Raw genomic sequence first — 20,350 nt, 5'->3', positions numbered from 1 at the left:
TTCCATCCCCTGAGCGCACTATGCGCGGCAGACACCTCGGCTCACGCAAGCTAGCAACAGTCTTTGGCTGACGAGGAGGTTTATAGATATTGTGAGGGATGATGTGATGTTGATGGCGTCGGCAAGGTGTTGAGAAGGAAGTCAGATTGCACGGCAGGAGCAAGAGCAAGAACAGGAAACGAGTAAGCGGAAGAGTAGGGCCGGCCGGGGTGTCCTTCTTGAGGAGTTCGCTGCGGTTCACCAGTAAAACCCAGCCAAGACCAGGCTAAATTAAGCCCAGAAAAGTCTCGTGGTTTTTGACTTCGATTTCTCTGCTGCAGGGTTTGAATCATCCCCTTTTCCGCGTTGAGGTACACTCATCTGCTCATATGACACTTGCTGACAACTGGTACGGTGTCTTCCAACGATAATGCCAGCGGCACATCGATTGCCCTGCGCAAGGTGAAGTAATGGTGTTCTGACAGTCATTGAATCTCGATTCCGATTCTCCTCGGGACGGACGCTGCATCCTTGACACACAAACGGTGTGGATCAGGACGATGATCTACTAGTTTCACCATCCTTGCCGGGGAATGCAACCTGAACATTAGAAAACACGCAGATTACCACCCTCTTCCAACAACTCGTCCCAGCGATGAGATCGAAATCTGCAGGTGTCAGATCCTCTCGTTGGCTAAGCCCTTACCACAAGACGTGTTAAGGCTCAGAAGGATATCTGATATGTCCTTCGCCACCAAAAGTTGGCTGCTGCCGACATACCCAAATCTGTGGTCCCCACGATGGATGAAGCCGCACGATCCCGTAAGCGAAATAGGGTGACGTATGCAGGTAGCCGTTGTTTGTTGTACCGTGCATACTCGGCGAGAGTTTGGCTATGGTCAATTGCATTGTATACTGTGTAAGCATCCTGCATATCATGATCATGAGGACATGCTGTCCGTTGCTCTGCACGTCATTGCTTGCTTCGGCTACGGGAGAATCGTCCTGATCGACCGTAGATCAGACGTTGTCTTGATGAAACGAAAGCCCGCTATGCAAGGCGTCGCTTTACAGAAGATGAACGAGAGTGCCTAGGCAAGGGCGGGTGAGATATTGCCAGTGCAATATCAATTTTGACTTTGCCATACAGATGGAGGGAGCGCAGTGGATACACTACATCTGTCTGAAGAGATATACATAATGTCCGCTCTATGCCTTCATATGATGCCGCCTTTCTAGCTGGCCAGTCCATAATCATCATCCTCGAAATGTACACTTTCACCACAAATATTCTTTTACTTAACTCCGACGAGGTTCCAAACGACCGATTGCATGTTCTGGCGATCCCACGAGGTTGTCCAGACTTCTGGACTCCTTGTCATGCGATAATGTACAACACAAAGCCATATGACGCTGATCAATAGCTAGCAGTCGATGCAGCTGACCGCGCTCATCTGTTCATATCCCACTTCGGCTTCAATGCGTCGCTGATCTCGTCCCGCGTACCAGCAACTTCCCTCGGGATTCTAGACACACGGTAAGCACCGGTTCGGATGCTGTGCTCATGCATTTTGGAAATGCCGGATCGAGCACTGCGAATACTGCCTGCCTCGCTCATGCTATCAGCAGCACGAATACGACCAGGTGGTGCGAAGTCGAGGCCAGTGAATGTGCCCGATTTGCGCAACAAGTGCCTGGAATCTGTCAGCTAGGCCAAGGACATGGGCGAGGAATACTTACGGGCTAGGAAGGACTGCCATATCGTCGTACGAGGACTGTAGAGGCGTGAAAGCACGCACAGACGGAGAGTATGGCCGCTGATCACCACCCCGACGACTATCTGGAGTTCCAGCTCGCTGCAACTTGGCTCGATCGGGCGGTGCGAAGTCCACAGCGAGATCCAGCAGGAAGGTATCATCCTTCAAGGCCGAAGGTGTGGGTAAGACATTGAGTGCTTTGGGAGGAGGCATTCTCTTCTTCGGCGGCATTCGCTGTCTCGGTGGCGGTCGTCGACCATATTGTCCTGACGCAGACGAGTAAGCTCGTGGTCCGCCGTGGCTCATGTAGCTCCCATTGGACATGGCACGGTGGCGACCGCCCTGTGCCGACATGCCTCTTGGTGGGTAGTAATCTTGCTCGTCATAATAATCGTAGTAGTCTTCGGCACCATCGTAGTACTGAGCCATGTTGCCGCCGCCTGGCTTTCCGCTCTCGTCAAAGTACTCCTTGTAGAACGATCGAATTCGATTCGCCCTTTGCTCTGGATTCTCGCTTGGATCGTCAGGTGGTAGAGGACGCATACCCCAAGTCATCCGTCGTTGGTCGTAGTCTTCATACTCATCATACACACTATACGTGTCCTCAGGATCATAGTAGTCATCCTGATCGTCGTACTGTTGGTATTGCTGAGGTTGCTGAGATTCTTGTCGGCTGTGCTGGCCAGTGGTCGGCTGAGACTGGTCGTACTGGCCATGGCTCGAATCTGCATATGCCTGATACTGCTGAGCTTGGTTGGATTCTTGGCGAACGTGCTGACCAGGTGCTTGCTCAGATTGGTTGTACTGACTGTAGCCAGATGCCGCTCTACTCTGCTCTTGTGACGCAGGTTGAGCAACTCCATATTGTGACTGTTCTCTGCTGTCCTGTGGGGTCGTGCCTTGGCTGTCAAAGTCCATGACGCTGAATTGCGGAATCTGCGGTTCTCGGTCTACAGGCATACTTGCCGTTCGAGGTGGTCTTTGAGATTCCTCAGTCACCGGGGCTGTGGCTTTATCATCATCATAGATTGAGAGTCGACCGTGTTCCAGAGGCTCCTCATTCATGACTACGGCAGGCAGGACTGGTGGTTGTGACCTGTATTCTTTTTCTGGCGGCGTGGGGATGACTTCAGCTTCCGTGACCTTGATTTCTGCTTGCTTTGATTTGTCCTCAGGCTTATCTTGCTTGGGGGCACCAGCGCCGCCGCGGATATAGGAGCCCAGATAATTGTTGCTTGCTCGGAATGCAGCAGCGTTGCTAGTTGTACTGACAACTGATTCACGTGCTTCCGGGATCGATGGTGCAAGCAGGTTGGCAGGTGAGGGTGACGCAGTTCGCTCGAATGGGACAGGCGAGTAAGCCTTAGCAGGAGGCGTCGGTCGTAGACCATTGCTGCCATGAATGAGCGACCGACTCGATTCAGCATCGTTGCGGTATTTTGTCGAGCCAGAGAAGCTGGAAGAGTCATCGGCACGACGCATGCCCCTCACAGAAGGCGATCGTATTGACCCGTCGTCTGGAATGAAGTTTGTCCTTTGATACTTGTCGTCTCCCAGATTTGCGGTTCGAGACATACTATGCAACGATTCTCGTGAGTTTGCGAGGCCAGCTGGAAGAAGGTAGGGGTTGTTGCCCAAGTCGATCGACAAGCCACGCTCAGCTCTCAGGGCTGCTTTCGCATCTGCCATCGTCATCTCGGGAGGTGGAGGAGGTTGCTTCTTCCACCGTTTTGACTTGTTGTGCAGCGGTCTTCGTCCCTCACCCATACCAAAATCCAGCGAACCGTGTTTGTCTTCCATGTCCTCTTTACGAAGGTTTCTTACATGCCGCCGATGCAGGAAGATCAACACAATTATGGCAATAGTGATGGGAACAACAGTGCCCACGACAATGGGCATAGTCGTATCGCTCCCCTTGACCGGGCGCTCGCAAGGTCCAGTGGTATCATTTGGACCACATGCTGAGGCGGTGGTCGAGGCAGCTCGCTCTGACAGAGTACGCGTGACATCTCGTAACTCGAGGGCCGGAGTATGCTCTTCTAAAAAGTAGTCCAGCTGGGCATCGGGGAGCGGTACTGGATTGGCATTGGGGTGCCGCGGCCGGAACTGAGGTTCATCTTGATATGGATCGGGTATCTGATCCATGCCGGCAGGACGGGCGTTTCTGGGTATTCGTAGCTCGATCTGTTCAACACATTATTGTCGTTTGGTTGGTACGTGCTGCTGGATCGGTTCAGAATGTCGTGGTCCCGGTGCTAGGGGGTAGCAGCAAACAAAGGCGCGACCTCGACAAGTCCGGAAGGAGGTAAACAACACTGTACAAAAAGATTGACTGGGGTGAGTAAAGAGACCAAAGGGGTGACTGGAAGGAGTGACAATGGCCGCTATCGCCCGTGTACCTGAAGCTGTAGACTCGAGGATGAATGAGGTACAATGATAGCAGGAAGAGAGGTCTCGTCGTTCTCGACCTGAACTCGGGGTGGAGTGCAGGGGTGAGCCGCGAAAGGAGCACCTGCAACCTTAAGCTCATGGGGCCTTGCTGCTTGGCATGCCCGCAGATTTGTGGCTTGCACTTTCTTTTCAAAGCTCGATCCACTTTCCTCACTGGCAGTCCATACTGTCCTGGCGGCAGCAGCGACGTCCTCGAGACATGATGATTTCCGTTGGGCATTCGTCCAAGAGGTGAACTCGAGAGTCATGGGTGTAGTACAACTAGCTTAACGCGGTTCTATCGCGCTCCCAAGCGATTGTTTCCTGTTTAACGAAGTTCGCCTGGGCTCGACGAGGCTGTCGTCTAATCTCCGCGACTCACCAGGTGCGTGGCCTCCGTACCAGGCCCATCCACCCAATTACAGCTTGCGAAGTCCTTCAAAAAAACTCCGTTCTCAATTTCCTTTCCAACAAGCATCGCTGATCAGTCACTCAATGATTTTGGCATGGATGTTGGCATCGACTTTTCCTATCTTCGCGGCCATGCTGTTCATGTCAAGCTGCGACCATGTCCGCGCTTGACAGCGATCAAGATCGTTGCTTCAGGTGAGTTGGCATCCTTAGCCGCAGGCGCCGTTGTTTGAGCCACATCGCGAGGCTGTCCATATGGACATGGTCAGGATGAGAGATTAGGCCAGGCGATCCGAGGAGTCTGAAGACTGCGAAGCATCTCCTTCTTGAGCATGAGCTGTCACCATCATATATGCTTGCTATATATATCACTGCATCTGTGGCCACACAAGTACTGCTGACATGAGACATCAAAGCTTCTGTCGTCCGCGCAGCAACCCTGAGCCGCAGCATCCGCCGACGATACCCGACACTTGTGGTCGTTCATGATCCAGCGACTCGTGTCCGTCATCTCTGGCCAGCGGCAACGACTTGAGGAGGAGGTATTGAACGATCAAAGTTCGAGGAAAGACCATCTGGCCCTGCACGATCGTAATTCTCAACTGGAACGTAACAGTGTCGTGCCCTCGTCAAGACTGGGAGCTACCGTTAACCGGGACACATCCGCTAATGCATGGAAGCCATAGACCGCCGGCAACATGATGTCCTGGCTGTGACCGTGATTGAATTACTTGCTGCTGGCACAAGCATCCGCAGTGATGGGCTGCTTCGCCGCGCTCGGCGCACTATGCTTAGGGGCGCGCGAGATTTCGCTCAGCTGGATCAACAAGCGAAGTGAGTCTGCCTGTTAGACCTCCTGCTGGTTTGCCGATGCGACTTGTTCCAACAAGCAATCTTGGGACAATGCCAACACCTTGCGAAAGGTCGTCATTGCCTACCGTAGATATATATTGCCCATGTCGAGAGTGAAGATGACCTGCGCTCGAGTCGAGCGCCGGGTCACAGACGGGAACACCTTCAGTGAATGAAGATCGGTGATCATGAGCACAATGAAAGCACTCGGTCGTGCAGTTTCCCCAGGGAGGCCTTCAGAGGTACACCTGCATTGGCAGTGGAGGAAATGTATAACAAAGCCGCCGTCTCCAGAAACGTGAAGTCATGCTTGGCGTCAATGAATATCATCTCCAACTCGAAGAACATTGCCCATTTATTTTGCCATCATGCCACCAAGCCTCAGGCTGCAAGTCAAACAAGCCACGTATGCTGATCGAGGCAGTCATCAAGCTACGGAGACTGTAACACCTTGAGCCATGAAGTCCCTGTCGTTCTGCTAGCGAGCCGCTCTACCAACACCACCTTCGTCCCACATCTCATCCAACAAGCACCACCATGTCCAAGTAAGAACCTCTCACACCTCACCCGTGCTCCATTAGAACCAACTCTAACCTCCCACCCAGCCGCTACTCCTCCCTCAACCGCCGCACCCCCGCCACCTCAACCCTCTTCGACTCCTACCCGGGCAACAACACCACCCAAAGCCGCCCCTCCTCCTCCACCTCCGACTTCCGCTCCTCCTCACCCTACACCCACCATAACTCCTCCCAACCCAACCCCTACGCCTTCCCTGGCTCAACCTCAAACGGCCTCCCCCAACCCCAACAATCCGGCTTCCGCCCCGCGACCCCAAACCGCAAAGGCCAGTACTCCGCCGCGGTCCTCGAAGACTCGAGTCCCAAAACGACAACACCGCCACCACCCTCCTGTCGCAAAAAGTCGGACAACTAAAACAACTCACGATCGCGATTGGCGATGAGATCCGCGACAGCAGCTCGCTGGCGGACCAGATCAACACGGGGTTCGAGAACACGAGTGTGAGATTGAAAGGCACGATGCGGAGGATGCTGCGCATGGCGGAGAAGACGGGGGTGGGGTGGAAGGTGTGGTTGGGGTTCTTTGCGGCGGTGTGGTTGTTGTTTGTGTGGGTTTGGCTGTTCTAGTTCCGCGGCGCTTTTCAATGGTGGATGGGTCCTGTGCTGTTGTTGCTCTGGTACCTGCTCGATGTCAGAGCTGGATTCGAGAGGAACTATAGAGATGGGAAGGCCTTTGATGTGATAAGGTTCTACCCCGAAACGGAAGATGATGAAGGCAATTGTATCGTACGGGTGAGATGCCTGTCAAGGAGGACTTCATCTGAATGACGGACACACACTTTGCATGGCAAGGTACGGAAAGGCTGGTTGTACATTACCCAGTGTTTTATGCTGCGGAGCGAAGCAAGGCGTTTAGGACATAGTACATCTTTAGTCTATGAGGCATGGTCACATTCCTGTCCCGAGCCGGTCACAGACTCGTACTCAGCCAGCACCTCGTCTGCCACCAGTCCGCCGAGCGAATCCAGCAAGCAACCTCCCACTCCTCGTCTGCCTGCCCGCTACGCCATCGCCACCGTCATCGCCACCATCTGCCCCGAAGACCGAGCTACCAGTGGCTGCATCCAAACCCTGATCAGGCGTCTCAAACTGTACCGTTCGTTGGCCTGCAGCGCCGCGGCCGCCTGCTGGAAACGGAATGCTATGACTGGGAAGACTTTCTGGAGTGAAGAGACCGCCACTGCCACTGCCACTGCCAGCTTCTGCGTCTCGAGCGTTTGCGGTGGAATTGTTTGAGGGTGCACGACTCGGCAGGCCAAACAGATTTCGTCGCGCGCCAGATGGGTTTAGCCAGTTCCTCCGACCGTTCGCTGCTGCTGTGCCTTCCGCAGTCTCCGGGACTGGGACGTCTCTCGGCTGAGGCACCTGATAACCTGGACCTCGACGCATGGAGTCAAATCCCGATTCGCCTGTCATGAGACCCATACCTGTTCCCATCGCGAACGAGCTGTCTTCACCGAGAAGCGGGCCAGTCGCCGTAGGAGCATAGCCGGAACAACTGTAGGCGTCTCAAAAGACTGCATTTGACTGCTGCCACCAACTTGCGATGAGCTTCGCTGTGCTTGACTCCTCAGACCTCTTCTTGTGCTGCCCGTCAGCCCGCCTCCTCTGCCCGACGACTGCCGAGAAGATGGCCTGCCACTACTGGCGACTGAGCTGGACACAGCACTGCCTTCCCGACTCTGTTGTCGACGATCATGCGAGCTTGTGCCCATCACCGTGGGAGAGATGAGAGCCGCGTTACCGCTGACGACTCGGACGCCGGTACCTTGTCTGCGAGGGGTGCGTCCTGCTGCAGGTGGACCCGGATTGGCCGCATAGGGCGAGTTGGATCGGGCAATATGCTGAGCGTTGATGCTTCGGCGGGCTGCAGCTCTTGCGGCGGTCTCCTGTGCCGTTGTTGGAATGTAGCTTATATCCATCTCTTCGTCCTCGTCGTCCTGAGCCCCGAACCCAGATGTGCGACTTTGATGTGGTTGAGCGTGTCTACGACTTCGCGGCGGACTGCTTATCGGCAATTCCTCGTCACTATCAGTGTGTTCCCATTCACCTGAGTCGGCTTCTGGCACGGAGTCGTCCAGATCTCGCTCGGCTACGGACTCGCCGTGTACGCCATACCTGTTTGATGCAAAGCTCGTTTCGCCCATCTCGTCTTCGTCAAGCATCTCGTCGGCCAGTGCCATTGCTTCGGCGTCCCGCTCGTCGACGTCGTAGTCTGAGCCTGGTGCGCCCGGTCTTCGCTGGTAGCCTGCTTGGCGTTGCAAACGGGCTTGAGCACGGATTCTTCGAAGGGCCGCATCTGCATCAGCATTGACGTCCTGCCCATCGATCGAAGGCGTGCTCGGCTCACGTCTCGTGTCGTACGTCCAAGAGTCGCGCTGCGGACTGCTCTGAGGTTGTGGATTCGAGTCATCCGAGAACACATCGCTGGCTTCATCGTCTGCAGCTGAGGGGATGTCGTCGTCTAGATCTCTTCCACCCATGTCACCTTCGCCTGCTTCCGACACCATATCGCGCCAATCATCATCGTTGGCCTCGGCTTCTCCATCGGCGTCAGGGACCTCGTCGTCCAGGTCTCGATCGTTCATGCCAGCAGCATCACCTTCGGCGTTCCGCTCCGCCTGTCTTTCCATCTCATCCGCCTCAGCAGCCATACGTTCTTGCATCTCGGTTTCTCTCATCTGACGTTCGATTTCTTCGCGTTCAAGCTCCTCTTCACGTCTGCCCAGCATTGTTTTACTACACCCAGCGGGTTTCAACCAGGAATAGCCATACATAGCAATAGCAAGTTTGCGTTGCGTAAGCTGCCGCTCCTCTGCGGAGAGTGCTGTGAGAGGACCGCGAGGCATGGTATTTGATTTGTGTCGTCGAGAATGGCCATGATGTTGAGAGCTGTTTGGGTTCGACTGGTGGGTGCCATGCCCACGAATTGATGGGTCATCAGGTGAAGGATTGAGAGGTGGAAGAAGCGATGTCGCGGGTGGAGGGAACTGGGGTAACACTGTCGATAGTAGCATCATGCGTGACGTCGTAGCTCGAATGATAGGCTTCTCTGTGCTTCACGCGTTTTTGTGGTGGTCCTTCAGCTGAACACGACGGAACGCGTCGAGTCGATTGCTCGTCGCGGGCGCAGCCGTGTATGCCACTGTACGAACCTACGAGTCCATTTGACGCGGCTCTGGGCGCATGAGGAGATCGTTCGGCGTGTGGTGCATATATGTACCTATCTCAATCGCAAAGGAATTGGATACTTAGTTGCCTTGCAAAGTGTAGGAATAAGGCAACACTTGAAGGCAACCAACACGGAAGGCACTCGGCCTTGGCAACTCCGCCCGCGGGCCAAGCACTGCCAATCTTTTGCAAAATTGCGATGCGGATACTCGGACCGTAAGCTGTTCGAACGAGAGGTCACATCGCAAACACGTGCGCGCAGCTATTTCCCTACCAGCGTGCAACGCAACGGCTTCATGATGTTCCTCGCTCTCTCTGACTTGCAATATGAAGAACGTGCTGATCTAGCGCGTACACTCGCTCCATGTTCGATGTCCTTGGCCGTCGCTAGCAGCACACGCGTGGGCAATGTCTGACGACATTTGGATGCGGCTCCTACTCAGGGAAGGGCATGGTAGGACTCTCTGATTGATGGTCTGTAGGATAAAAGGTGAGCAAATACCATGGTAGGTCTTTCTGGACACGGTTCTCAGTGACTGCCAACTTTTTGTTCAGCGTCCTCCTGACTACAGCCGTTCGCTCGAAATTCGGTCGCTGCCCCCGAGTCGTTGACCATCATGCGTTATACCGCCACCCTTCTCGCAGCAGCTGGGCTCATCTGCTCTGGCTCAGCTGCACCTCCCACTCGGCCAGGCCCAGGAGCTGGAGGCCCGGGATCGAAGAACGGAATGAGGAACTTCATCTACATTGTGCCAGATGGATACGGCCAGCACTCTCAGACAATGGCACGGGACTACGCCATGCTACTGCCACCGAACACGACAGCTTCCAATCCAGGCCCAGCCGGGTTCCATCTCGCAGCCGACCTTCTCGTGGTTGGGACAGTACGAACTTGGGCCTCGGACAATCTAATCACTGACTCTGCGGCATCCGGTACTGCATTCGCGTGCGGGTACAAATCCTACAACGACGCCGTCGGCATCACACCCGACGGACTCCCAGTCGGCTCCATCCTGGAGACAGCCCACCTTGCGGGCTTCAAGACAGGATTAGTAGTAACAAGCACAATCAATCATGCCACTCCTGCGGTCTATGCCTCTCATGCCGAGAACCGTGACTCCTACGAGGCCATAGCTGCCCAGGAGATCGGATACTCTCACCCATTCGGCTCGACTGTTGACATCCTCATGGGTGGCGGGCGATGCTACTTCAAGCCGCAAAACGACAGCACGTCCTGCCGCAGCGACGATGTCGACTTGTTCAGCTTCGCTGCCTCCAAAGGGTTCACAGTCATGCAAGACCGCGCAGCATTCGATGAGCTGAACCTCGGCGAGAACGCACCGTTGCCCTACATCGGTCTTTTCAACGATGACCAGATGATGTATGAGATCGACCGCTCCAGAGAGCCGGAGAAGGAGCCTTCGCTGCTCGAAATGGTTGAGACCGCCCTTGTGTCTCTCGACAAGGCAGTCAGTGGCCGAACACCCCCACAGTCTGGCAAGCCGGGAAAGCCAGCTGGACCAACCGACAAAGGATACTTCATCATGATCGAAGCATCCCGCATTGACCACGCCGGCCACGCCAACGACGCTGCCGCCCATCTGTACGAAACACTGATGTACAACGAAGTCATGGACTTCGTCCGCAACTGGATCGACGAGCACCCAGACACAATGATGATGAGTGCCGCTGATCACGTAAGCCCTGTCCCCCTCCTACACGTCAAGCAGAACTAACCAACTCTCAAAGGAATGCGGCGGCCTAACCACCAACGGCTTCGACCCAGAGCCCCTCCAAGCAGCCCAGCACAGCCTGGAATACCTCGCGGATCTCTGGAGCGAATACAACGGCACCAACATCCGCGGCTTTTTCGTCGACACCATCCTCGCCGGCGCCGGTCTTTCCGGAGTCCTCTCCGACGAGGAGATCGACGCTCTTCTCGCTGCCGGCGAAGATGAGATCCTCAGCACCCTTCCGGACCTGACCGCCGAGCTTGCAGGCGTGAATTGGTCGACTGGTGGCCACACTGCGGGAGACATAAATCTGCATGCGTACGCGGCTGGTGATCGCTGGAGGGAGCTGAAGGCGGATCTGGCGGGAAATCATGATAATACAGAACTACCAAGGTATATTGAGAAGGTCTTGGGGTTGGATATGGATGCTACGACGCGGAAGCTGCGTGAGGCTGCTCCATTTGTTGCGCCAGCAGACGCCGCCAAGAAGACGAAGAGGAATGTGAAGACTCGCGACGGGCACGAGCATGGACATGCGCATATGCACTGAGAAGATTAGGAAGACGAGGGACGATTTGCGCGCTTTGGAAGGTTGATGATGTCTATACGTAACCGCCAGGCGTGCCCTGGGTGAAGAAGTAGTAGTCCTACTACGGTCGAGTGCCCAGAGCTTCCACATCCCCGTCGTGACTGCCCGTCATGAACATCCACCGTGATAGCACGCAGTAAAGCCTCGCTCTCAGTCCGCTATTGATAGATGCTAAAGACACGTACGGGCATCAAACATCGCCGACTTGTACATCCCACCGTCCCATCTCCGGGTGGCCTTCACGCCCTACAACTCTTCCAGTCACTCATCGTACAACCACAGTCACCAGCATACAGAAGCGAGAAAATAGCCAAACTAAAGGAGAGCAGCTGCCACGCAAATTGAGCCAAGCTGCTCCAGCACCTTCGTAAACTGATATGGATCCGTGAACCGGGCGACAGCGTACTCGGTACGCGCAAGCGTACCTCCAGGCGCTACGGCCATCAGTGCAGTCTCGTGAATGGTGTATGCTGGCATATCGATGTTGCTCTTCCAGCGCCAGACAAGGAGTATTAGGTATGCGAGCGAAGCTGCCAGGAATGTTGGCACGCCATTGACAACAATTGCTCATCAGCGGCCAGCCAACTTATTACGCCTTATGGGCAGTTGGAGGAGGCATGCTTGAAAGCCACCGCTTCGTTCCGGCGGCCAGGCCCCATTCGAGCCTTGGGATAGCCTTCGCAGTACTGACAAGTCCAGATGTTCGGCGGAAGTCGATACTTCCATGGCCACTAGTTGCACATGATAGGAAGTTTCATGCCACGATCTTGGCCGGGCAGACATAGTTCATCGTAACATCTCAGACTGCGAATTAGAGAACGCTGACTCGATCTTCACTCTCGTTCCCAATTCCATGCATTCCCTAGTCCTTGCAATTAAGATCTTGGACAACTGCCGCGATTGCATGGTTCATAAGAATTGGAAACCCCCTTCAGGCTCTTGATGAAGAACTTCTCAATCTGGTCGAGAGCAGGAGCGGCTGCGGACGGGAGAGGAATCGCTGTGCCGGACCCTGGCATCTTGTCGAGTCTCGGGCGAGATTCCAGTCACGCGACTTGCAGTCTCAGGTGGCGATCAGGTGGACTCAGTGTGACGTGGTCTTGACTCTGCAATGCGGGAACCGAGTATTATGAAGAGTGGTCTCGGAAATTGTCTGCTTGGATCTGTCGTGCTGGCAGAGCGACATTAATGCCTGAGAACAAGCAGAAGAAAATGACTTCAGCTCGCTAGCCGTGGGCTGTGACAACCAGTAGGGCATGCCAAGAGAATGCGATTATCCTGCTTATGTCGAGGTGAATGTTGAGAAGTCAATTCGTACAATGACGTCTGGTAAGTGGCCTGGAGCAGTGCAGCTGTCGAAATTCGGTAGCTGGAAGTCACGTCTTCAAGTGCTGCTCATAGAACTTGAGACTGCCTCCCTCCACCTCGCTCATGGCACCAACATTGGCCCTGCCAATCTCACGAAAGCCTATCTTCTCATAGAAAGCATCGCCAACCTCGCTCGCAATGACGGCCAATGGCAACGGCGGCTCCTCAGACCGAGCTACAGCAATAGCAGCTTCGATCAAAGCCTTGCCGTATCCGGACTTCTGTGCGTTAGGATGGATGCAGAGCAGCTCAATCATCCAGGACTCGGCTCGCGGTCCGGTGAAGTGATGCTCAATCTCATTCCAATTCTGCTCAAATGCTTCAAGGGCTTTAGGATCGGCAGATCGATTCGTTCCAGTGAAGCTGTCAGCATACTCGTCGGCATCGTACATTTTCCGGACCAGCATATCGGCATAGGATTCAGCCCCACCCAGCGCTTTAGCTCCTTCGCCAACACGCTTCATGAGCATACACCCCATTATTATGCCCTCCTCGTTGGTTCTAACGAAGCATCTCGCGACAGGGTCCAGGACATGCTTTCGAACCTCAACGTGCCACCATCGGAACCAGTCTTCTGGGTGCTCGTGGCGGCCAGGGTGCATCCAGCGGCCGAAGACGTCGTCGTCGACGAAGCCGTATGCAAACACTTCAGACATTTGGGAGACATCGGCTAGCTTGGCTAGGCGGACCTCGGAGCCACCCATGACTATTGTACAGATCTCAGGAACAGGTTGAGGTGCAGGAGGTGGTTCGTATTTCTGCTTCTGTGACACAACGTGAGGGGTTTCCAAGGTTCCGTGCAGCAGCTCGCGAGCTCTCTACTATCGAGGTTGCCAACCGATACCCAGAATCCTGGTTTCGGACATTTTCAAGCATTTGTCGAAACGATGGAGATGTGCGACAGTGGCGTTGGGAACTTTTGATGGATCCCTCTTGCCAATAATTGCTGTTGGGTGGACTTCGGTCGCACTTGCTCCGGATGCAGATGCACGATCTGCCGAACTTCTAAACGTGGACTCACTCATCCCTCTGGCCTACAGTACTTGCACTCTCTTTCAGTTCTACCAGACCACCATTGATTCGGACGGCAGGAATCCTGCCACACACGTCCCACGACGGCGACAATGCCCGCATCATGTAGGCTGAGGTCATTTGTCTCTGAACAAACATCAAATTGTTAGTACCTGTCAACTAGTAAGAAACAACGCGAAGTCCCCCTGCGAGATACGCGTTTAGTGGGTCTGAAATAGATCGTCACCTGCCAAGAAAATCATGATGTTATTGATTTTCAGTACTCGGTCTGAATGGGACAATATACTCACATAGCCATGTAAGTATCCCTGATCATCCTTGCCGCGACGCGAACAGCTTCGCGTTCACTGCCAGCAACATAGCGGTCCGAAAACCTTGCAGGACCAATGTCGCGTATACCGGCTTCTGTACTTCAGTCATTGCGATCCCCCATTACTCGATCTGTCTCCTTGGCAGCGTTCCTGTCACCGTCTGTGGCCGACAACAAAATGGCTTCAGAACTTACGCATCCCTCGTACAAGATAGTGCCTTATCAACCCAGAAACATGGATGGGCCTTTCCCCTACACCAAAGCCGAGCTCACGCCTACAGACCGCTCACCGGACACTGCTTTCTATTCGCAGCCGCGTTTTGTCACGCACATTGACGACAACGCTATTGTGTCACTGAAGGAATACTACGATTCAGAACTCCCACAGGAGAGTGATTCACAGTCTGTCGACGCCCGCCGTCCTGTCCGAATTCTGGACATTTGCTCTTCCTGGGTTTCGCATTATCCGCCACGGATTGTGAAAGCTGCCTCAGCGTTCTACAGCCCAGCCAGTGCTGCATCGACTTATAGTCCAAGAACCGAAGAGCCGCCTCCATCCCAGACAGCTGCTCCAAAGAGCTCTCCCATTCAATGTTACGGCACGGGTCTCAATGCCAGCGAGTTGGCTGCAAATCCAGCCTTGAATCCGACCGCGTCTGGACGTGCACGAGACGGCGAGGCTGTTGCAGAGAAGCGCTGGTGGGTACAAGACCTGAATGACGAGTCTGAATTGTCACCTCCGGAGCAATTGAAAACGTCACTGGGCAGGCAGCCAGAAGAGTCGCCGACGAGTCCAACGCAATATGGACTCTTTGACGCTACCACGTGCGTGGTGTCTATTGACTACCTGACCAACCCCACAGCGGTACTGAGATCCATCCTTGACCTTACTGTTCCGAATGGGACCGTCCATCTTGCCATCAGCAACAGATGTTTCCCAACCAAAGCTGTGAGGAGGTGGCTCGAGATCAGCGAGCAAGAGCGATTGGAAATGGTAGGGGACTACTTGTGGTGGAGCGGCTGGCGTGAGATCGAGATCGTGGAGGTCGTCGGGCAAGCGCAAGGTAGTCGATGGAGTCTGAGCTCATGGAACGACCCGCTTTGGGTGGTAAGAGCTCGAAAAGTGGCCGAAGACGCACCTCGCAGCACTGGTACCGTCACCACTTGAAAGTGCGCCTTATTTGTGGACTTGTCGTTCGACGTTGCCGCACGTTCAGCATGTCTGCGGTACGACCATCGCAGATTTCGCTGATGTCCCTGAACACCATTACATACAGCCTCGGAGTGACTATCAAGCTACGGGCAGGGTGCACTGCACACCTCAGTGCCCTCCAGGATGCTGCATGCCAAGCATGAGGCTGAAATGCAGTCAGGCCCAACTTGACCACCGGACATTGCCCGGACCTCGCTTGAACGTCAACGACTACAAGGTATTACCGTCGAGTCAGCTCGCACAGCGTCTTCCCGGCGACGGCTCAATTCAGAATCGGCTTCACCACGGATGGTGTTCGCACAAGTTCGGAAAACATGTCCTCTGAGAAACGACATCGCCGACTCACAAACCTGCGTTGCAGCTGCCACAAGCCGCCTGATGTGTAAGGTGGAGCCTAGATCGCCTTCCAAGTCTGGAGATATAGACCGGTCGAAGGGGCAGTTGCGACGCGGGAGAAGAAGCCGTCGCGTGAAGTCTTGCACAGAAAGTGCCACCGATAAGTTCGTGGTCAGCAGCGAACCTTATATTCAGATGTTCTCTGCTGAAAAACTGCAAGCGGTTTGCGACTCTATGGACGAGTTGCATCGACTGCTTTCTAAGTTTCTCCGATGGTGGCTTGTCCCAGAAACAAAAGTTCATGCAGCTTTGTCATCACGCGACATACATAAGGCGGCACGATGAGTAAGATGACCCAGCAATACGAGCAAGGCACTGCGGATCGGGAACCTCAACAATATCTCAAGTGTCGAACATTGTGTTGAAACATGCCAATCCAGACAAACGCCATGTCCAGGGCCCGCCCCAGAGCCATTGCTCACCATGACTCAACGTTCATTCACTCGTGCATGTCTTCCAAGGCTGCGCAGACCTTGGCCACGCTGTTCAGCTTAAAGGCAATCGCATGGCCGAGCCACGCTACATTGAGTATCTTCCAGACAAGCGTGCCACGGCAAGGGCGCGTGGGCTCCAGATTGCTCAAATACGCTCTCACACCGCGACAGTACACCACGCGAGAAGGGCTCGACAGCGCCACAGTCCTGTTGGTCAGCAGTTCCGACCACAACTTACATGTTCTGTGTGCTCGAATGCTGTGCTCCCGGTCCAGGAAGAAGTGCCCCTTCAGCCTGGCCGTCGAAGGACACGCAGCAATGAGGAGTCGCTCCTTAAAGACGATGAAGCAGAGGAAACCGACAGTCAACTCGCGAGCACAGATAGTGTACCCTTGGAAACCAGCCTCACATGCTTCCCAGATTATTTCGGTGCCGTACGCTGGGCGTGCGAGTCCATCGACTACTACAACAACGCGGACATACCCTTCCATGACACTGCGACCCGTGTGTTCAATGTTCGGAATGTCATGGCCGAGCTGTTCAACAGCGCTTTCGTACATCAAGTGAGCACTCATAGCGCCGTGGCGTTCTCTGAGTACCTTCTCGATCGGCAACGTCGGCCTGGTCTTTCGCCTTCGGCTACGGTGCTGAAAAACTTGACTGTAGCAATATCGAGGCTGCGGAATTATTTGTTGCCCCTAGACGGACCTCCGGACGATGGAGCACTCCTCGGGGTCTTGTCGATTGTTGTAGTCGCACAACTCATGGGCGATGCTGATGCTGTGCATCTGCACAACAAGAGCCTCCTACCACTGGTCCAGGCCCGTGGCGGCATTAACAATCTCGGCATTGATTCACTATTGCGAGTGGGACTGCTGCAGTATGAGTCGACATGGAATGCACCTCTTGGCACGGCGAAAGCCAGAGTCATTTTGTTTCCTGAGGCCAGAGCTCCAAGCGACCCCTTGCCCGCGCGGCTGTCTCCCTCAATGCCGCTCGTGGACTCTGATGGACTCGCGTTGGCAGTGCCTTTGGGCTTTCGGAGATTGAGGAGATATCTCTCACTATCGACAGTTGAAGCCATTGCCCGAACAGCACGTATCGTCGCCACCGGGGGGTCCATGGTGTCTCTTCCTGGATCTGCGAATACCCAATATCGGGACTTCTGGGAAACATGTCCATGTTTACGCATCGAAGAGGTCCCAGGCGTTCCCTCAAATCTCGAGAAAGTGGTCGTGCTTGCGCTCATCCTGTACTGCATGAGCGCATTCTACGTAGGCCCTCGGAGTGTCTCGATGACATACACAGGCTTTCGTGATGTTCTGGGTGTGTGTCTTCGCAGCCGGTGCACAGCAGCAAACACTGAAGATGAGTCGGCGGCATTAGCCTGGTGCTGCATGTGCCTGGTCGAGTCCTGGTACAGTCCTGCCAAGAAGACTTGGCCGCCACCGGGCAGATCGTTGATTGAGGAAATGAAGCGGGGCTTTCCACAATATCATGGTCGCGTTGATGAGTTGACTGCTACGCTGAGACTGTTCTTCATCTCGGACGACATCGAAAGGCGGATGCGCGTGTATTGGACTACGGAGGATGTGGAAGCTCTAGGCACCAGACCGTAATAGGACTACTACTTTCTTCACCCGGGCACGCCCAGCGGCTACGTATAGACATTATCAATCTTCGAAAGCGCGAAAGTCGTCTCTCGTCTTCGTGATCCTTCGAAGGGCTTGGAAGATCTATTGCAGCACCTCGTCCCCATAGCGCTTCATATACATACCCAACGCCTTGATCGGGAAGATGAACTTGTAGTTCGGGTAGCTGATCATACTGTTGCCCTCACAGTCAGCGAAGTAAATAGAGCCAGAGGGGTAGGAAACTCACCAAGAACAATTAAACACCCCCTCAATCGCCTCCTGCAACCACTCTCCATTCGCCTGCTGCCTCCCCATGACCATCTGCAGTGCCCTCTTGATCGGTCCCTTATCTGGGTATTCCGCGTACATCAACGCAATGACCGCCCACGCAGTCTGTACAACCTGACTCTTCTCCGGATGATCGACCCACCGCTTCTCATCACTGGACAAATAACTCTCGCCCCACCCACCATCCGCCATCTGGTGGTCGATCAAGAACTTGCACGCTTTTCGGGAGTACTCGCTGTTGGCGTACGTCTCACCGATATGCGCGAGCGACTCAAGGCTGAACATGGCCGCGTACGTGAAGCACACACCCCAGGAGCCGTACCAGCTGCCGTCGGGCCGCTGAGCGGACTTTACGTATTTCACGGCGCGAGCTTTGACGTGTTGGATGTCGGCGGCGCGGTAGTCTGGGTAGTGTTTCTGGAAGAGCGACAGTGCTGTGACGACGGCGGTCGTGCATTCCACGTAGTCGTACTCGACCATGATGCGGCCAAAGACTTCGGCTGCGTTGAGCATTTCGAGGTACTCTGACCCGCGCTGGATCTCGTAGCTGGAACAGCCGCCGGAGTGTTTGTTCTGCATGGTCAGAAGGAGGTCGGCGGCCCATTTTATGCGTTCTTCAGGCACGACGGCTTTGTAGCCGGTTTCATTCTGCAAGAGAAGAACGGCGCGAAGGCCTTCGGCAGTGCAGTCGCTGACGGTGTAGCCTTGGTCCTTGTTGCTGAATGTCCAAGCTCCCTTGCGCTCAGCGCGGTAGCAGATCTCGCGGTCGGGGACTTCATCGAGGAGTTGTTGGCGCTCGAAGTAGGCAAGGGCTTTCTCAAGCATGGGTCGCCATTTGGGGGATTTGGCGAGGCCGCATTCGACGACGGCGCCGATGGTGAAGCTTGTGTCCCAATTTTGCACGCCGTTGGTGCCGTTCACGTGCATGCCGCGGTGGCTCATCCAGCAGTAGTCGTGGAGACGGTCCAGGTGGCGTTTGAAGGAGTATGAGTCCGGGCCTTCTTCGACGTAACAGGCGAGTGTGTTCATGGATGCGTTTATGGGAGCCAGACAAGCATAGTCTGTGTTTGCGTCCTCGTATTGGATAAGTCTCCAGGTCCATGCTTCGGCTCTCTTAGCGATTGATGCAGTTCGAAGGAAGGGAATCCAGATCCAGACGATGAGCAGATAAATGAGTTTGAGAAGCCATGTCTTCGGGTGGTAGTCGTCAAATTGGGATATGTCGTTGCGATGCGAATCCCAGTTGATCGACTCGTAAGGTGTTGTGTAGACCTCCTGTCGCAACTGTCGGATCAGTTCTGTTTCTGGCGCTACCCATTGTTTTGACCAGAGATAGCTCATAGGAAGCATGATTTGGCGTATGTGAATCCACCATCTCCAAGGCGATATAGGCGTCCAGTCAGGCAGAAGCCACAGCTCTGGAGGAACGGGATTGGGAAGTTCCCACTGTGATATTCCCAGTATGCTGAACCACCACTTCAGCCAATGCGGCCCACTCAGGGCACCGCCCATACTGTGCAACTTCCCTCGAGCTTTGATCAGACGTGGATCTTCCGGATCAGCGCCCAAGATGCGTAGAGCAACGTAGTACATGCCTGTGCCAAAGACAGACGAGACTCCTTCAATATGTAAACCCCATCCGCCATCCTTTTGTTGGGTAGCGAAGATGTAATTCTTCAATTCGATCCGATATGGTTCTGGGATAGGCGTGTTGGTCGCGTACCATGCGAAGACGAAGCCCGAGATCAAGAACTGTGGCCCTCCGTACTCGCAGCCCCAGTGACCCGCGGGCAGTTGTTGCTTCGAGTAGAACTCTAGTACATTGTTCACAGCCTCGGACGGTTTCGTAGGCCTCGACAATGGTGGCAGTCCTGTGTCCAATCCAAGAAAGTACTTGTCGGCGATCGACTGTGGCCATTTTTCCACCTGCTCATCTGTTTCTAAGTAGTGCCAGGTGTGTCTGCCATCTTCATCGAGCATCCGCCATCTTGATCGATCGGTTGTCTCAACGGCAGGCTTGTATGCCTTCACTGAGTGACCGTTGAGGTTCCCGTTGGCGTGTCCGTTGGCACGGCCGTTAACTTTGCCATTGGGCGTGCTCGCAGACCGTGTCGTAACCATCGTGGCCGTTGTTAGGTCTTCGGCAGTCTATGCCACTTGGGCGGACTTCGTGGC

At 54.6% G+C, this 20,350-nt stretch overlaps 8 protein-coding genes across 8 annotated transcripts; 3 read left to right on the top strand and 5 right to left on the bottom strand.

The window, feature by feature from the left end:
• Positions 1-1,429: 1,429 nt before the first annotated feature.
• Positions 1,430-3,881, bottom strand: AB675_3196 (uncharacterized protein; the record flags this gene model as incomplete). Its single annotated transcript, XM_018143225.1, has 2 exons — positions 1,430-1,673; positions 1,720-3,881. The coding sequence occupies 2 exons, from the start codon at positions 3,879-3,881 to the stop codon at positions 1,430-1,432; spliced, it is 2,406 nt and encodes an 801-aa protein (XP_017997942.1).
• A 3,050-nt stretch (positions 3,882-6,931) lies between these two features.
• On the bottom strand, positions 6,932-7,396 carry AB675_3194 (uncharacterized protein; the record flags this gene model as incomplete). The annotated part of the gene is made up of 1 exon (XM_018143224.1): positions 6,932-7,396. One exon carries the CDS (start codon positions 7,394-7,396, stop codon positions 6,932-6,934), a length of 465 nt encoding a protein of 154 aa, XP_017997816.1.
• Positions 7,397-7,419: 23 nt separating this feature from the next.
• On the bottom strand, positions 7,420-8,856 carry AB675_3193 (uncharacterized protein; the record flags this gene model as incomplete). The annotated part of the gene is made up of 1 exon (XM_018143223.1): positions 7,420-8,856. One exon carries the CDS (start codon positions 8,854-8,856, stop codon positions 7,420-7,422), a length of 1,437 nt encoding a protein of 478 aa, XP_017997968.1.
• A 939-nt stretch (positions 8,857-9,795) lies between these two features.
• Positions 9,796-11,461, top strand: AB675_3192 (Alkaline phosphatase; the record flags this gene model as incomplete). Its single annotated transcript, XM_018143222.1, has 2 exons — positions 9,796-10,875; positions 10,928-11,461. 2 exons carry the CDS (start codon positions 9,796-9,798, stop codon positions 11,459-11,461), a joined length of 1,614 nt encoding a protein of 537 aa, XP_017997937.1.
• Positions 11,462-12,876: 1,415 nt separating this feature from the next.
• On the bottom strand, positions 12,877-13,572 carry AB675_3191 (uncharacterized protein; the record flags this gene model as incomplete). The annotated part of the gene is made up of 1 exon (XM_018143221.1): positions 12,877-13,572. One exon carries the CDS (start codon positions 13,570-13,572, stop codon positions 12,877-12,879), a length of 696 nt encoding a protein of 231 aa, XP_017997814.1.
• Positions 13,573-14,388: 816 nt separating this feature from the next.
• AB675_3190 (uncharacterized protein) lies at positions 14,389-15,378 on the top strand (the record flags this gene model as incomplete). The annotated part of the gene is made up of 1 exon (XM_018143220.1): positions 14,389-15,378. The coding sequence occupies one exon, from the start codon at positions 14,389-14,391 to the stop codon at positions 15,376-15,378; it is 990 nt and encodes a 329-aa protein (XP_017997885.1).
• Positions 15,379-16,324: 946 nt separating this feature from the next.
• On the top strand, positions 16,325-17,872 carry AB675_3189 (uncharacterized protein; the record flags this gene model as incomplete). The annotated part of the gene is made up of 1 exon (XM_018143218.1): positions 16,325-17,872. One exon carries the CDS (start codon positions 16,325-16,327, stop codon positions 17,870-17,872), a length of 1,548 nt encoding a protein of 515 aa, XP_017997936.1.
• Positions 17,873-17,989: 117 nt separating this feature from the next.
• On the bottom strand, positions 17,990-20,296 carry AB675_3188 (Lanosterol synthase; the record flags this gene model as incomplete). The annotated part of the gene is made up of 2 exons (XM_018143217.1): positions 17,990-18,080; positions 18,135-20,296. 2 exons carry the CDS (start codon positions 20,294-20,296, stop codon positions 17,990-17,992), a joined length of 2,253 nt encoding a protein of 750 aa, XP_017997963.1.
• Between the last annotated feature and the right edge of the window lie 54 nt (positions 20,297-20,350).

Source organism: Cyphellophora attinorum, assembly GCF_001299255.1.
Source record: "Cyphellophora attinorum strain CBS 131958 chromosome Unknown Contig21, whole genome shotgun sequence".
NCBI classification, from domain to species: Eukaryota; Fungi; Ascomycota; class Eurotiomycetes; order Chaetothyriales; family Cyphellophoraceae; genus Cyphellophora; species Cyphellophora attinorum.
Note: the sequence above shows the minus strand (reverse complement) of the source record. Positions and strands in the feature narration are given on the sequence as shown.